Raw genomic sequence first — 18013 nt, forward strand, 5'->3', positions numbered from 1 at the left:
AATGTTATATTTAACACTGACTGAATTGAGTCTTCAGATTTAAAGACTCTTTAAGGGAGCCATTAAACTTTTAAACATATTTTTATAACTAAAATTCTTGCATTCCAAGAGAGAAATTATATTTTTTTTTAAATCGCTGTAGAAAATCTGGCCCATATGTTCCTTTGGCTTTCTGTCAGTACAGCCACAATCCCTATAAACTTACACTTTCACCAAAAAAGTCAGAAGCGCCCCTCCATGTGTTTCTATTCCCCATTTTCTTTCAGTGGGGATTTGTTGTTTTGCAAATAAAGGCATCTGGGCTCTTCCTCCACTTGTTTTGTAAGCAGGTCCTATAGCCCTGCTATGGCCATAGGACTTTCTTGTGCTAGCAAATTGAAAGCATGAAAAAATGCTTACCTGACATGCCTTGAAAAGGGGAGTGGGAGCTGCTGCTCTGGACAGTTCAGCAGCTGTGAGGTTGTTCCAATTACAGGTGCAGGAGTTTGTAGCCATGCAAGTGTAGCAAAACTGCTCCAATTTTAGCCCTGCATCATCCAGGATTAAAGTTGAGATGATTTAGCCTATCAGTTACCACTATACCCTGTACACCGAGCAGATAAAAGACAAACAACTGTTGTTCGTTCCCAAAGAGTGGCAGGGGCCTTCCCTTTCCCTTTTGAAGCTCCCCCAAGTAAATGTTTGTCCATGCCCTGAAGTTGAAGCCTATAATGGGGCATTCCTAACTCAGGAAAACCTGCCACCCTGTACTAAGGAACATGGAGTTGGATGATCTATATAACCAAGACCCCTGCAGCTGTTCTCTCCCTTTAGTTATGTGAGTTGAACAGGAAAGAGAACCTCTGGGAGACAGTATCAGTACTTCAGAGGCAGCTTCTGCATCATTATGAATGATGAGTGGGCCAAATTGCGTGGCAGTCTGAACCCTGGTATTCTTTGTTCTCTACTGATTCCCTTAGTTCCTTCACACACTTCTCTGCCAACATGGCTCTCTGCCTTCCATATCCACCTCTGCTGCCTCTTCCTATTTGTCTCTTAATCAGTTGCTTTATTAACTCTCGTAGCCTACATACTATATTAAAAAAACCCCCCAAAGAATTAGTAAGACAAACATTATAAGAAGTAAAACAAAAGCAGAATTGCCATAAAGTTTGCTTGGCTTACATGTTAAATTCCTTTACGCATTCATAGTCTTTATTGGTCTTGTTCATTCAGAGCGAAGGCTTGTTGCAGTAGATATTGCTGTGAGTTACCATATATCTTACAAAGGAGAACTTTCTTGCAATTTGAGTTAATGAGACCGTTAAGGATCCAAACCCCAGTCCAATTAAACATGTTTGTAACTTAAAATCTATGAGAATTATGCCATGTTTAAGTAGGATTACTTTTGCTTAAAGTAAAGCGTGTTTCTGAACATTTTGCTGAATTGGAGCCTAAAATGGCCTAACTTGATTTTTTTACATGTTGCATACATTACAATGCCTGAACAAATCTAAATAAATTATATATGTAGCCAATATTCTTTATTTGTGTAAGTCAAAAATTGTTATGCTAATTTCAACTGTACTTCGTAATTGATATTTTATGCATATGTGGCAGCTTGTTGAAAATTTTCCAGTTTTTATGAATGTTAAAGTATGGTATTTATTTGAATTGCAGTTTACCCTGCAAATAGTATCAATTTAATAACAAAAAAACCCTTTTCATATCTCGTCCTCTGATTTATTCTGCTCATCAAATGACAGATTGATGATATAGATCTCATTAGTGCAGACATGGAGAATTCCCTTGCTTCTATTGGAGGATTTTGCTGTGGAAGAACTTTTGTTATAGACCACCAGGTAAGCCAGCTTTTATTTTATTTTTTTAGTGGAGTAGCAGGCTGAGTTACTGAGACAGTGCTTTAATAACTTCCATTTAAAAGCTACATCTTGATTGCATACAGCTTTATTCCACATACCAACCCACTTGTTCCAAAAGATGATGTGGATGAATTAGAGGACTTTGTTAAAAGCTGTATTGAAACAGAAATAGCTTGGTGTTCTATTATTTAAATCAAATGACATTAAAGATTCTTTGTAGTATCATGAATAAACAAAACTGAAACGTCTGTCTTTTCATTGCTTTTCTCAGCGGTTATCTGGTCAGGGGTACTGCTTTTCAGCCTCTCTACCCCCTCTGTTAGCTGCTGCTGCTATTGAGGCCCTCAACATCATGGAAGAGAATCCAGGTATTTTAATTGGAGAAACAGTGCTTCATGATGTTGCAAAATGTGTTTTCCACCTGCCTTTGGGTCACACTAATGACCATCAAAGTTCAAGATTAAAGGCTTCTGAGCACAGTTTTCTGCCACTGTCACTCTTTATTTATCCTTTTATTCTCTACCTTCCTCATTTATTTTACCCTTTTGTTAAATGATTTGTTTCGCTCCCTTCCCACTGTTTCTGTTCCTGGCATTCTTTAGCTCTTCCTTTTGTTTTAACTCCCACTCTTCCTTTTTTATCACTACACTATCATAGCTACACTTTCTCCTTCAGTGACAATGAGTGAGATATAGATGTGGAAGGAGCCAGAGAAGGAGCCCCTTTTCAATTTGTAGTGAAAAATAGTTTTAAAACATCAGTTTTGTCAATTCACTCCTCCTAGTTGATACTTGGGAATTTTCAAGGACAATTGGGGGGGGAGGAGTATTACACATGATTCAAGGTTCCTTTCTCTGTTTCTTTCCTCCAAATAGCACTTTCTATATGCTCCAGGATCATTTGGATCAAATGAACAAGACCTGAATTTATACCTCCTGGAATAGTTTAAGTACAGGGAAATGGCACAGCAGTTCACTTTTCAAAGCCTCTTACATAATGTTGGAAATGGGAATGCGGAGGGTTAAGCAACTCTGAAAGCTTTATACCATGCCTCATTGTAAAACAAACACTTATTGTGGATTTAGAGAAATATAAAGTAGAAATGAGACTGAATCAGTTTTCTTTTGTCTAGACGTTTTTCAGGTTTTACGAGAGAAATGCAAACGGGTTCACAAAGCTTTGCAACGGTAAGCTCTTTATTTTTCGACCATCATCAGTTTCCTTAGCATTTTATAAAGATACCTCTGGAAAAGGACTCGTCAGGCATTTATACGCATACTTTTTCACGCTGTGATGCACTGGATCCCCAGTGTGTTGGAGCAGGCGTGATTAATTGAGTCTGCTCTATACGCGAGTTGACGTGCATGGCACTGTGTTGCATGCAGTTGTATAAGTGGTGAAATGCATGTTGGTGCAGAAAAAATGGCAGCAGTGCACTTTTGAACTAAAACACTTTTGTGTTTTGGTTCAGAAGTGCGCCACCACCGTTTTTTCCATGCTGATGCACATTTTGCCATTTATACAAGTGTATGTGCTGCAGCGCCAGGCAAGTTTTAAAAGCACCCAACGCTGCGGTGTAAGCTTACGTACAAATACCCTTCCTCTCCAAGGAATTTCCACTTGTTCTGATACGTAACCTGAGAGGATTGCCAGGAGGCACTATAGCACTTAAATGGGAAAGAAGGCTTCCATTTTTTCCCATTCTCCAAATATGTCATCTTAATATACAAGGCTAGTAAAAATGCATATTAGTCTAGGTCTGAAACTTTTTCGAGTCTACTTACAGATCTTGAAGTGAGATTATCTCCTGTTTGCTTAATGTCTCAATGCATTGATGTTCTCAGGTCCCTGCAGATGAAATTCTAATTTAAATCTCTAACCAACGGCAATATGGCATTGTAGTAGTGTAATGTAGACTGACCACGTGTAGCATATTCATGTAGACTGGTAAATATGTCTAATGTAACATCTAATACCCGAGTCATCACATATCAAATTAATATCACAGAAAATGCTTTCAGTCTACAGCATAGTAGATGCTTCTTCACATGACAAAAACTATGCTATAATTAATGCTTATGGAAGCTGGCACTTCAAGTTTAGATTTTAAATAACAGAGCCACTGATTTTTTTGAAAGAGTAAATCTTGCCACTATAGCTTATTATCTCAAAATTTCTGTTTAAGAGAAAACTGTACACTAGCAAAGTTAGTGCCAGTACTGAGTTTTGGTTTTTTGGGTTTTTTAAAAAATATAACAGTAGTTTTATGGCACAGTAATTGCTCTAGGTCTGAAAATTAAATAAGGGATTAAAAATAAATAAAAGGCTTATGCTCAATTTATAATTCTAATTCAGCTTTGTTTCATATTTAATTCTTTTTAAAAAATCCATCAGTGCATGGCAGTAATCTATAACCCAATTTTAGTTGCACAATTTTTAATATTTAAGGATTTTTATCAGCTATCAGTTATTTCTAACCATCTGCTTTTTATTTCAAAATGGTATTTGTGTTAACCAGCATTCTTCATACCTGTATTTCTGATAGCCATTTACCAGGTAGTCTTATTTTTAATTTAGGAAATGTTCTGGTTATCCTAAGTCACCTGTTGCTCAAAGTTTTGTTTTTTGATTAATCATATCATTTTAAAACAGGTTCATTTCCTTCATTTGTCTGCTGTCGATAGTGTTTGTTTTGGGCCGAAGGCCTGATTGCTTTGAAGATTTATAGAAACTGCTGGTATTTTATAAATAATAGTAAGAAGAGGCAGGTACTGTGACTTAAAATTGTATTTGATGACTGAAAATTGGAATTGGGGTAAAATGGGCTTAACAGGTATATAACTGCACTATTCTATAACACTGGATTTTTAAAAATTCTTTAATTAGAATAGCTTAGGAATGTTCCATCGGAACATATTTTCACTGGAAAAATGTCCATTTGTTCAAACAAATGTTTTCATAAAGCATCTACGTTTCAGTGAACTTCCAGTGAACCATGGGCAGGTTGTGGCAGAAATGTGCTTGTTTTCTTGCCAGCTTAATTGGAATCCTAGGTTTCCAGGATTGGCAGTTTTATTTCTTGATGTTACATCACTGACAGTAACAAAACAGTGGATTTTATACCATATTACTGTCTCTGTTTCATTTCATTATTGGTATTTAGAGGCAGGAGGGGTTACCTACTAAGATATCTAATAGTTAATCACAAATATCAAGGAAAGACAGCTGGTGGGGATTGGGGCGGGGAGGGGGAAGAGGAGTAGCTTGATGCTGAAAAATAGCCGCACTGTTTTTGATCTAAAACTTAAAAGTTGACCTTTGAGCAAAGATCAAGCATGCAACAACTTAGGCTGGAAGATGTGGCAGAGAAGGAGTTAGACTGGAAACAATAGGCAGCCGTAACTAAAAAGTTGCAACCAGCAGGCCCTTGTACTTTATGCAAAACTACAGCATGCTTGGTGTGGGTTATCTTAATGGGGAGACTGCAAAAACCATTTGTAGCAGAAATTTTCTTGTGTGATTCTCAGATCAGTCCTCAGTCTCTCCTTCTATCTTCTCACTCTTTGCTGACCATTTCAAAACCCTAGATGGACATTTTCTGTGTCCAGGCTTCCAGTGCATAACACATAAGAAACATTCTCATTCCTAGTAACAACAACAAAATAGTGGCTAAAAGCTGTTTGGAAATTTTTAATTTTTTTTTAAGTCTCAATTTTCTGTAATCTTTTGTGAAGTTAAATACTATCGTGCATCAGAACAGTGGTACCTGGTCCCTCTGCAAGCCAGATCTGCCCAGACTCAATCCAGTGCCCAGAGGGGTGCTGTGGAGCCCCATCCTGCCATGCGGGGGGGAGCCTAGCCCACTCCAACTACATGGAGGAAGGGGGATATGGCCCAGCCCCTATGGGAGGAATGGGACATGGGCCAGCTCCAACCTGGCCAGGCAGGGAGAAAAGGGGGCATGGGCTGACCCCAGAGTGGGAGGGAGAAGGGAATGGGGGTGGGGGGAGTGAAGCCTGGACCCAACCCAGCCTTATGGGGGGAAGGCAGTATAGCCTAGCTCCAATCTGGCCATGTGCAGGGAGGGCTGTGGCCTAGTTACAACACACTGCTCAGGGCTTGAGATTTTGCTAGTGGGGAGGAGGGGTGTCAGTATTAATTTCTACTGCTGCCAAATTTCCTGACCTGTGGGGAGCCCCACTGACCATATTCCAAGGCTCTGCAGGGTGCGTTTGGCCCGTGGGTCAGAGGTTCAGCACCCCCGCGTTAAGAAGTGGTCCAAAGATGTAATAAATAGTTAAATTTCAATCTAGAAAATGATTAACTGTGGGGTTTCCCAATGTTCTGCACTAGAACAGATAATTAATATTTCTTTCAAATCCTCCAGGAAAAAGGTTGAACACCAGGGTGGCATAATTTGCAAAAGAAACAGTTGTTTCAATTAGACAGCACTGGAAAATTTAGAAAATTGGGTAATTCAATAGCAGATACATAAAAACTTAATGGAAGAAATAATTCAAACTGCTCTTGTATGTAGTTTAATTTCAAACTAATACCCTAGAAAAGGAGTAGTAGAATAAAATAGTGAGAAGAGGCCTCCAGCTTTACTGTGTATGTCAACAACTAGCTTTTGGAGGGAAGGATAATATTCTTAAACCCTGCAGTAAAGTCACTTAATTATTCCATGCTGTAGTGTCTAACATCTTCTCCTAGGCACCAGTGACAAGTCACTCAACTAGATTCTTCTGTAATGATGCTTGAGGTTGGATGATTTCTCTGCTTTATTTAAAAACAGGGTACATGAAGCAATTGGAGTTAGGAAATAGCTTTATGAAAATTTCAGTATTTTATTGTTAAATTGGAAAAGCTAAGGAAAGGAACAAGAGAAGTGGAGAATATCCTTTAAAATCTTGTGACTCAAACTTATTCCATAGTGCTGGTAGAGAATTTTCCAAAATTTTTCATAGGGAAAGGCAGATTTGTTGAAACTAAAATATTTTGCAGAAATGGTTTTGCAAAAATACAGTATAACCTCATTAATCTGGCATGCTCAGGACTGAGCACCTGCCACCAGGGATATTGTACTCGGGTCAAGGGCATGGCTGCCCTGATTAAATTCAGAACTTTGCTTCCAGCTTGACATCTGGGAGCCTCAAAGCCCTGAGAGCTCCTGCTCCCTGTCAGTCCTGGTAGGCAGGCAGGCAGGTAGAGATCAGAGGACAAGGTTCAGTTTTGTTTCTTATTTTCTTATTTTTCATTATCTCTTTTCTGTAGAAAATGAAGATAATCCTACTTGAAAAAAAATCCATTTTTTTTCCAGACTTCTCTGTGCTACATGTACTCCTTTATTCACAAATATTCCTTTTGGATTTTATTTCATGTAAGCAAAGGCCGCAAGAAAACATAGTTAATTCTTCTTTTATATGCAGTAAATTGCCCTTTGTCTGAAAGAGCCATGTTAAACTTATTGTTCAGCATTAGTTGGATGGCAGCTTGAGTCAGATGAAGGTTAGTTAACAAGAGTTCTTACGGATAGGAGGAACGTTAAATTAAGCACCAGATTGGGATTTGCAAGCACTCTGTGAGTTGAGTGTATAGTTAAGACAAAGTAGTATTGTGTGGACAGTCAGTGAGATTCAAGGTGTGAATTGGCAGTGTTACAAAGGTAGTTCCCTGCTCTGAAATACCTTAGTTCTTGCCCACCTTTTCTCACTTCCCCATTTTTTTTCTTTCTGATCTTGTTCCTAAATACTTTACCTGTTTTAAATTTAATATGGTTGAATGTTACACAGTTAGCTGCAAAAATCATTATAGTGTTTGTGACTCATATCCTTAAAATCTCCTTGTCATCAATGGCATGTGGCGTTCACAGAGTTCTATCAGAACTTTGTACTTGGTCTTAGAACTAAGAAAGTATTTACCTGCACAAAAGCTTTCTAGTTCTGTGTTCAAGCTGGCATGATGAAATCTTGTTTGGCTAAATTTTCCACATTTTTAGAATTCTGCTTCTCTAGCTTTAGGTAATTATTAAGGAATGAACCTAAACCCTGCTATCTGTGATGATATACATTTCCATTTGTGTTTCTACTTTGTAGAATAGCCTTACACTGCCTTGGGTGGCTTTACCATCCATCGTCTTCCTCAGCATTCTTGGGGATGTATGCCAATATTGAAACACTTTAAGTACTTGACTTTAAGAAGCAGCCTTGTATTGTATGTTTGAAAACATATGTAAATGTCTGCATGACACAATAGTGTCTACAGTTCTGCAGCTTTCAAATGGGAGGCTGCGTTGACTTCCCTTTGAAAATTGGGCCCTTCAGTGAAGCTTTGTGGAAGTAATACAAGGCACACTTCATGCCTGAAAAACCTCTCTTCTTTCCACAGTGTTATTAATTCAGTATGTCTCTGGCACTCTGTCCCTTGAGCTGTCCTGCTTAATAGGAAATTAATTGTAAATTTACAGTACAGGCAACCCCCGCTTAAACCTGTTTCACTTGGTGCTATTTTGCTATAATGCTCATTTTAAATTGATACCTGATTTCGCTTAGCGCTCAGTGAGTTTTGTTATAACACTCTCACTCACCATCTTGGGTCATTAAAAACACTTGCGGTCGCCATCTTGTAGCAGCAAATAGTTTTGGTTTCGCTTAATGCTCAGTTTTTCAGGAACCAATTAAAAGCGCTAAGTGGAAGTTGCCTGTACATCGTCCATAGTACGAGCTGACCATGGTCAGGAAGCCTAAGTTAAGACTGATACTAGCTGTATAGTTAACATATATGAAATGTTGTTTGGGAGCAAAGGCTTGTAGTTGATTTTCCACTTCCCACACCCACCCAATCCTACTTGAATATTGGCTATATCTCCTTGACAGGATTTATACAATACTGTATGTAACAGGGTAATATTTCATGTCTATAGTGACCATATTTTACAGGAATCTGATTAACACTCTTCTCTGTTTTTAAATTTAAATTTTTAAATTGCTAATTTAATTCACTGCCCAAAACAAACTACTGTTTTTCCACATACTTCCTTAAATAGGTAAAAGGCCATGCTAAACGTCCCCTCCCCGTTCCCCCTGCCTCCCTCTGCTTAAACAGACTGATTTGGGGTGGTTAGCTGTATTTTTGTTGGCAAAACTGACTGGGCTTAAATAACCGACCTTCTGTGTTTTTGAAAAGATTTGAAAGCATCCCATTCTTGAAAAACAACAAATGGTTTATTGTAATATACAGGCTTAATGCAACTAGATTTATAAAACTCCTAAGGAAAGACCCTAAACTTATTTAAAAATTGTGTTAAAGGTTAACATTGCCTGTGGCAATTTGAAATGTAAACAGTGAATTCCCATTTCTGTTGTACATTCTGTTGGAGTAGTACAAGTTATTAAAGTAAAACAAGAAAAATTAGACAAAGTCAGTTGGAGAAAAGCAGATGAAGAATATCAGGATAGGTGTTGTATTAAGAAATACAACTGAACTAAAATAAGGACTATCTTGGCCAAATTCACCACAAGTAGGTTTTTTACATGAAAGAAAGTCTAGGTGTATTCACCTGAAGAATCAAATGTTTTCAGTGAGTTGTCATACAGTTCTATAGCTTATTTTGTATTGTGGTTGCTGGTATAGACAAGTCAAAGGGTATAAAGCTTTTCTGTGCCACAGATTTCATTGTAGATTTGTAACATGCTCCTAGTGCTAAACTTTAATGCAGGCGTTCAGGTAAAACCATCAAAAACCTGTAGAGCTTCAAAAACATGTATTTGAAAGTCATTTATATACTTTCGTATTCTTTATCGTGATAGGCTGGACACTAAAAGTATTTGATTTTGTTTCAGCATTTCAGGTTTAAAAGTAGTGGGCGTGTCATTTTCGCCAGCAATACACCTACAGCTGGAAGAGAGCCAGGGATCTCGAGAGATCGACATAAAATTACTCAAGAGAATTGTAGATTATGTAAGTGTCCCTTTTTCAATCAAAACATAATTTCTCTTTAAACAAACTAGCAAAGTAATCACTACATGTGGACAGAGGCCATGTCTGTACTGAAAGTGGTAAGTATCACCAGTACAGCACTATCATTATAAAAGAAGTCAGTCATTATGCTCAAGGATACATTGAAATATTGGTGCATAGAAGCAAAGTAGAGACTCCTGACAGTTGATTCCTTTAGCCCTCTTTATTTTATATTTTGCTAACCCTGTAAATGGTTAAGCAACTTAAATAGTAGCACTTTCAAACTGATTAGCTTCCTAATCAGTGAAGTAGCCACTCCTTAGTACTTAAAGTACCCCCACTGACTTGAGATCCATGAAGTACCTAAGATAACAGTCCTCACAGTCCATTTTAACTTCAGAACTCCCAAAAGACAGTCATCTGTACAAGGAAATATCAAAACTATACTTCTGTATCAGTCCTTAAAAAAAAAAAAAAGCCTTATCTGAGGTTTCTAAAACTTAAAGCTTAATGATTCAGTGTGTACAGGGTTGTTTTTTATTGTTTTTAATGCTCTGTTTTATGAGTGCGCTAAAGTAAGCACACTCAGGGAGTAGGATGGAAAGCAGTGTGTTCAAATTGCAACAGAGTAGGTTGAAATCAAATCTTAGGGAAGATCTTCCTAACTGTAAGAACAGGGACACTGGGGCAAGCTGCCTAGGAAAGTTGATTAATCTCCTTCACTAAAAGTTTTCCAAAAGTCTGAATAAATGTATGTCTAACTTGGGAACAGTGAATCATGCATCTTTGCAGTGGTTAGGTCCCTTCCAAACCCTAGCATTCCAGTAATTCTTCTAATATTGAACTAAGTGTTCCTGGCTTTGATCCCTACTACTTTTTGTTGTGCAAAATTTTGCCATATTTGTCTTCCAAACAGTATGTAAATACTGTTTAGACCATGTTTTAATGTAGTACATTTTAGTTTCCAGTGGCTTAACTGATACATTTATGTATCTGCAGTGTATGAACAATGGTATTGCATTAACTCAGGCCTGCTATCTGGAGAAAGAAGAAAAATATCTCCCTCCACCTAGGTTAGTAAAATTCAGAGACTATTTATTTTTATGTAGTTTGCATGAGAGAGCTTATTATAATAACAGTCCTTTTCTGCTTTAAGCCTTTTTAATAATCTGCAATGTGAAGACGGGGAAAACATGCGAACAGTAGAACTTTAGATGAGTATTACAGCATGTCTTGTAAATAGCAGGTGTATCAAAATTAGCTGAATCTTACAGATCATAGGTGTCAAATTCATCAGGTCTCATGGGCCAGATGAGTGGTGCAGCCCAGCACACCAGATCCAGTGCACAGGGCCAGGTTGGTGCCCATCGTATACGAAACAGGCCCTAGACTGATCCTGCCTGAAGCCTGCTTGTTGGCCCTGGCCCTGTATGCAGTGCACAGGGCTGGTCCAGCATGTATCGCATGCGGTTTGGGTTCAGTCCAAGACCCAAGGGCAGCACTGCAGGCTGCGTTATAGGGTTTTACAGGCTGTATATTTGACAACCCTGTTATAGATAATTGTATTGTCTCAAATGGCTTGCTATACCCCAGTTTCCTGCCAGGCAGTTTTTCATAAAATGCTCATTGATCTTGAGAGAAAGTGAGACTGAGATGTTGAGTGATGGACAAGTGGCACACTAAGGTCCCTGACGCACACTACTCTTAAGACATGATTGACTGGTTAATCACATCTTAAGTAGTGACCCGGCCACACATTCATCCATTTAATAGTGTGATAAAACCAGGAATAAGCAACAGTGTATATATATTGGTTCCTATCACACCTTTACTTGAATGTGTGGCCAGTGCTCCCAGCCTCTGGAGCATGGTCCCAAGTGCTCCAGAGGTTGAGCGTGCTGGTTAGCTGATTGGGGCTCTCAGCTGGGGGGAGGACAGTGAGCTTCTGCCCTGGGAGCTCTGATCAGCTGATGGAGCTCTGAGCCACAGAAATGCAGCATGCCTCATTATCCTCATCTGCAGCTGAGCTTTTTGATCACTGACAGGGCTCTCAGCTGTAGGGGTGCAACGTGCACTCCCGCAGCTGGGAGCCCCATCAGCAATCAGGCTGGACCTGATGATCTGTAGGCTCCCTTCCAGCCCCTAACAACTATGAGGCAATCATCGTTCCCAACTACGAGGGGCCACTATGCACTTCCATGGCTGGGAGCTCCATCGCCTGATTGGAGCTTTCAGCCTCAAGAGCATATGGTGCACCTCTGGGGTTGAGAGCACTGATCAACTGATGGGGCTCCCAGCCATGGGACCAAAGTCTGCTGGGCTAGGGGGAGCCTGGGAGCATGATCCCAGGCTCCCCAGCAGTATAGCAGGATAGGATCTGATGCTGGATCGCATAGTTGTGCCTCCCGCCATGCATGTGCGATATGGCTGGAAGCATGATTGTTAGGATTGCACATAAGATCCCAGTGCATCTCATTTTTATCATCTGTCAGTGACCTTAATATCTAATGAAAGGGAATTAAACATAGCCATGTTCTTTCCCAAAGAATGGTCAGTGCTATCCAAAGCCTCGATCTAGCCATATGGTTTGCTTATTAACATACTGAATTAATCTATGGCCCAAATGCTACCTTTGACCAAGGAAGTTGCTTTCATCCTGATACATATTGAAACTAGTACAGAAAAAATTAAAAAGCCCAGGTGGAAACATCTGCCATTACAGGACCCTAATTGTTCTTGTTTTCTTTTTCAGTATTCGAGTAGTGGTAACAGTGGAGCAAACGGAACAAGAACTGGACAGAGCTGCATCACTTATCAGGGAAGCTGCACAGTCTGTATTGAATTAGACTGCTGATTTGGATACTTTTTTTTTTTTCATATAAGGACACCTGTTGCAAAGTATGATCTCTTGGTTTCCATTCCAAATGTTTAAGCTATTAATGGCTTGTCTATTGATGGAAAGGAAAGCTTGTTGATTAACAGGGTTATTACAGAATGGTACAGGTTTGAGGGGCTGAATGATGAAGTTAATTATTTCCTACACACACACACAAACACGTACACACGCATTCTACATACAGGGTTTAGACTGCTTTTTAGTAACATTTAAATGGATTGTTACCGTTTCATCCAAGTATTCCCCCCCATTTTCTCTTAAAAGCCTTAAATTCCTTCCCTCAACCCGTAAATGAGTTAAATATTTCAAACGCTCATCTTCTTCTAAAAAGTTTCATATATGTAATTTTAATGAGAATGTAGGAATTTTGAACATCTTCTTTTAAGTATTTGTTTAACATATTACTTCTTTTAAGATGTTCCTGATACTGTCAAAAGCTAAATAATCTCTTAAGAAATTATTTTGAACAATATAAGTACTTAAGTATTTTATTGTTGTAATATATTGTGTGCTTAATTTCTTAAACACTAATACTTTCTTTAAACTGTTTCCTGAAATCAGTTCTTAAGCATCCCTCCCCAGTTAATTCTGTTACCACCCAGGCAAATTCACATCAAATACTGTTTACTTAATGTATTGGGCCTGTGAATATATACGTTTGACATATTATGGATGACTCTTTTAACTATTGAGTCATATACCTAAATTATGACCTTTAACTTTGGAATTTGCTACTTTTCATGTGGTGTGTACAGTCAGGAACCTAAAAACAAGTCTTGAAGAAATGAGACAGACATAAATAACTTTAAAAAATGTTGAATAATAGTTTATTCAAGCAATGTGGGATGTACTAAAACAGCATCTCAAAAGTTAAATTCCTAATTCGCTTGCCAATAAAGTGTAATCTGGAGTGGGACTTTCCAAAATATCTAAAGGATTTTAGGTGTAAAATTGCTATTTGAAATGCACCTAAACTTGTACATTTTAAATCCCTGTGGTCCTTTTGAAAATCTCCACCTAAGGAGCAATGCTGTAAAATTTTGCAATAAACATTGTACCAGTCATTGAGAAAACAGCTGGTGGGGGGAGCGACAATAAATTGTAACTTTTATAAAATAAGAACCGCCATTTATGTATTCCAGGACTTTTTTTAGAAAGACTGTTTTGAAAACACTTTGTATTCTGCCTGTCCTGTATTTTGGGTTGTTTTATACTTATGTGCCTTTTTGGTTGCTGGTAGAAGGACTACAATACTATTTTTGGGAAAGAAATTTATTAAATAAAAAAGTTAAACATACATTTGATTGAAATGTTCACCTATCACACAGTTTAACTGCCTTGTTGAATATTCTAAAAGAGACACTTTACAGCCTCATTTTTTCAGTACACAGCAAACTTGTTTGTAGGCTGTCTTTCCTAGTCTCTCAAGATATTTGCACTCAAATACACCACCTAAAGTTGTGTGGGGCACTTCCATGACTGAACCTACTGGCAATGAGAGCAGTGCCCCTGAAGTCATTGATTGCATCTGGAGACCTTCACTGAAATGTGAAGGAATGACGGAAGCGCTATGGTAATACAAATACTTAGGAGCCTGTACTGAAAACAGAAAGCCATGTCACAACACACTTTGTGATAATATAACAAGACTTTGAAGGGCTGACAACCTAAAGAAAGAGGCGAACTGAAAACTAAGAGACAGACCAATTGACTTGCCAGAAGTCCCTCAGCAAAAGCCTGTGCCAGGACTAAGAATTGAACTCTACCACTAACTGTGCTATTTTTTTTTAATCCACAACATGCAACTGCATTGTTGAACATGTTGGGCAAGCTCGAGCCATTAATGCGAGGTTGGGACTGTCAACATGGAATGAGCAAGATGACGTGTAAGCATAGCACAAATTTAATGTTGGAATATTATGTTATAGATTTAATACTCGGTGTACTTGTGTTTTCTTTCACACTTGAGCAGACGACTAATTTTGTGTTCTGTTTGCCTTTGGGTGGATTTTCCTTGATATTTAAAGGACCAAAAATATAATAGGGTCTAAGCATGCTTCTTATTAAAAGGTGAAATTTGTGACAAATTCAAAGGCCATGAATTATATGCAACCTTCATCATAAGGTATTTTCTCCTCTGTTTTTAATGGGCATTCTAGTCTGTCTAATTTTGCTGATATCGGCATGCTATTTCAGTTGGTTAAAGCGCTCTCAGTTAACTTCACCTGAAAGCTTGACCTGTTATTTTGAGACTGGATCATTTGCCTCCGTTGATGCCTTTGATGGTGCTTAAGGCAGCACTTGGTTCATAACTGAGGTGTAACGATTGTAACTAGCTGTATTTGAATTATTTTGGAGTGCACGTTCCTACTGACAGGCTATATAACCACTTCTCTGAGGTTACAGAGTCCTGATTGGCACAGAGAGCGCTCATCTGTGCCTGCTTTGGCAGAACTGGTCTTTCCATCTTGATACTTTTTTTTAAAGTTATGTTTCTTTATATTTGACAGAGTAAGCAGATGGAGTTGATCATGATTATGAAGAGGTTGGCTGGAGTTAGAGGATGACAGGTGATTCTATTTAATTTAGGAAGTCATTGGAAATTTGTTAGGACTAGTTTTCAGTGTTGTCATACTGGAAGATACATACACTGAGAAATGAGAGGGAAAGCCATTTTAATTGATTTGTGGTTATAAAGTAAATTACTATGAATTAAATTCCCTATTTTTATGCATTTCAGAAGTCATAGTTCTTAAAATGGGAACAGGATTCAGTCCTGTTAAATAATAACAAAGCATAGGCCATGTTAGCCAAAGGTGGATCAAAGCCAGAGGTGCTTTATCCTGAACTGTTGGAGTTAAAGATCCAGATACTTAAATCTATGCTGATTGTTACAGCAACTGAAAATCTAGTAAAGAGAGCTTTGTCTTGATAAGACTATAGGCTAATATACCTCAAGTACAGATTAAAAGTATATTTGGTCAAGAGTAACTTTTAATAAAAGTTAACATCTGGTACCTTGGGGAAAAACATGTTGAACCTAATTAGTAGGGAAACTTTATTGAGTTGACCTGTTAATTAAACAGGCTAGTTATGAAATAATATAATTTGTAATACTTGAGAGGCTAAAGGAGCCGAGTAGTATGGAGCTATAAATTTTATACTGTAAAATTATTTTTGGATGAAGAAACTACTTGGATGATTATTTAAAAAAAAAAAAAGGAAAGAAAGAAAAGAAACCATGTAGTTTACTTGGAACATTTGAAAATAATTGATTTTTTTTATTATTAGTTTAGCTCATTGCTTTTATAAGGAAATCTGCAATTCCCCTTTTATTTATGCTAGAAATCATTATTTTTGGATGAGGGCAAAATACATAAGGAAAACATTAAGAAAGAAGTGAAGGTATGGCTGAGCAACTTTGATTTTACACTTTTGAAATGTGATCCAGGTCACTGCAGAGAATAGTGTACTGTCTCCTTTTTGTCACTCCATCTGGACCTTATTTTAAACAGGGTTGTGGGGTGTTGGCATTCACCGATCTATGAAGCTGCTACTGCAAACGTATTTCACGTTTAAAGATGATTCAAGAAATATACGTGAGCTGTAAATGTTGCTTGAACAAAGGAAATATTTAGAGTTAACACAAAGCATTTGTGCATTAAACTGTTTCAGTATCCCAATAAAAGGAAGTGTCTGGAGAACATTTTTGGTGTGTTTTTATGTTCCTTGGCAGTTTCATGTTAATCGGTCTGTCTTGATATTAGTTTCTTGGCCTGTGCGCGCTAGATCATTCCAAAATATGCATAATAAAAGTAAGGCCAGATACCCTAATAAAATGGTCTTAAGATTCAAATAAGAAAATCCCAAGGTTTTGAGAGGCCCTTTTGAGAAGTCCACACCCATCCTGATGATGATGTCAGATCACCCTGTTTTCCCAGCATTCTTCCTCTGTCTGCAACTTCCTTAGGGTGTTACCTCTTGTACCTCCCCTTACTGGGGGAAGGAAAGGTTTCCTGCCATCTCCATCTCTCATACTTAGGCATGTGGATGAACACGGGGAAGTCAACAGGTAAAAATGAAGTGCAGCTTTCCAGGCAGGGAAGCAGCAGCTAGAGAAGCCAGTTTTGGATTAAAAACTCTTGAAACAAAGTCTCTTTCTTACTAGGTATTGCATGATGCCTGCTAGGGTTTCTAGATGCTGCTGTTGTGTTAGTAGAAGTAGAGGCCCTCTAGGCAGTCAGTATACTATGGGTGAATTGTATGTTGCACATCTCCCCTAACACTTCCAAAAACATTTTTGGTGTTGTCTTCCTGCAGTGCCAGGGTTTCGGTCATATCCTATTTTCACTAGACTTGCTATTATCAAAGTATATCTGCATTCATTCCAAGCTGAAATTTGGCATGGAATTAGGAGCAAGCTTTATTCATCAGCTTGCTTTTATTTTCAAAAAGTGCCAATTTAAGATACTTTTGTTGTATAGGGAGGAGGGTAATGGCTAGAGCATCAGTAGACTTTTTGATTGTCGTAGTGTTGGAGTGATTATATAGCTATGATGGTCCATGAAGTGAGAGAGGCATGGATATTTTGGGGTTGATGTTTTTTATTGTACCAAGCTGCATGATTGGGAGAGATCTTAGACAAGCTCTTGAGCACAAACTACTTGCATTTCACATGTTTCCTGGACCATCATCACTCCAGCACTACCACAACATGGAGGATATTGAAATTTGCCATTTACGATGGAAAATCCACAGCTTAAAGGGAAAAGCACTGAACTCAACTGTATGTTTCTCAGACCTGAAGAAAAGTTCTTTGTGCTTTAAAACTTGTCTAAAAGGTCCCCCAACCATGTAGTATTGGTCCAGTAAAAGATATCACTCTCCTCCACCCTCCCACCCCCAAAAAAGATATATTTTCCTCTCTCTTGATTTTGGACAGTCAGGGGCTTCTTTAGAGTTGACTAGTGTACAAAGCACCTTTCTCAGAAATTAAATAGTGGTAGCTGGAGTCAATAGGGAAGCAAATGGCAACACCAGTCAGAATCTAAGACATGGGACTGAGAAGTTTCCCAGGGAATTACTGGCTGCAGCTGTGTGTGAGGAACAAAAAAGCAAATGGGAAGCGAGTGAAGTGCACTAGGGAGTATAGTTCAGGAATGAAGTATAGCTGCTTTTTGGCTCAGTACTTACTAAAAAAATGGACAAGGGTTTCCAAACAAGAAAACTGCCTCCTGCTGGGTTTGTTTCACTGTCTTGAGCAAAGAAGACTGTGTGCAAGTAAACAGGGTGGCAT

General features: G+C 38.4%; 1 protein-coding gene across 1 annotated transcript in view; it reads left to right on the forward strand.

Moving 5' to 3' along the window:
* Positions 1–16423, forward strand: part of SPTLC1 (serine palmitoyltransferase long chain base subunit 1) — a 54109-nt gene extending 37686 nt beyond the window's left edge. Inside the window, exons 10-15 of the mRNA XM_006033677.3 lie at positions 1746–1841; positions 2134–2230; positions 2995–3049; positions 9704–9821; positions 10821–10894; positions 12574–16423. Of these exons, the coding sequence (XP_006033739.1) occupies positions 1746–1841; positions 2134–2230; positions 2995–3049; positions 9704–9821; positions 10821–10894; positions 12574–12667 (534 nt within the window). The 3' untranslated portion in view covers positions 12668–16423. The remainder of the gene's footprint in view (positions 1–1745; positions 1842–2133; positions 2231–2994; positions 3050–9703; positions 9822–10820; positions 10895–12573) is intronic.
* Positions 16424–18013: the final 1590 nt, after the last annotated feature.

This window comes from Alligator sinensis, unplaced genomic scaffold, assembly GCF_000455745.1.
Source record: "Alligator sinensis unplaced genomic scaffold, ASM45574v1 scaffold1197_1, whole genome shotgun sequence".
Lineage (NCBI taxonomy): Eukaryota > Metazoa > Chordata > Crocodylia > Alligatoridae > Alligator > Alligator sinensis.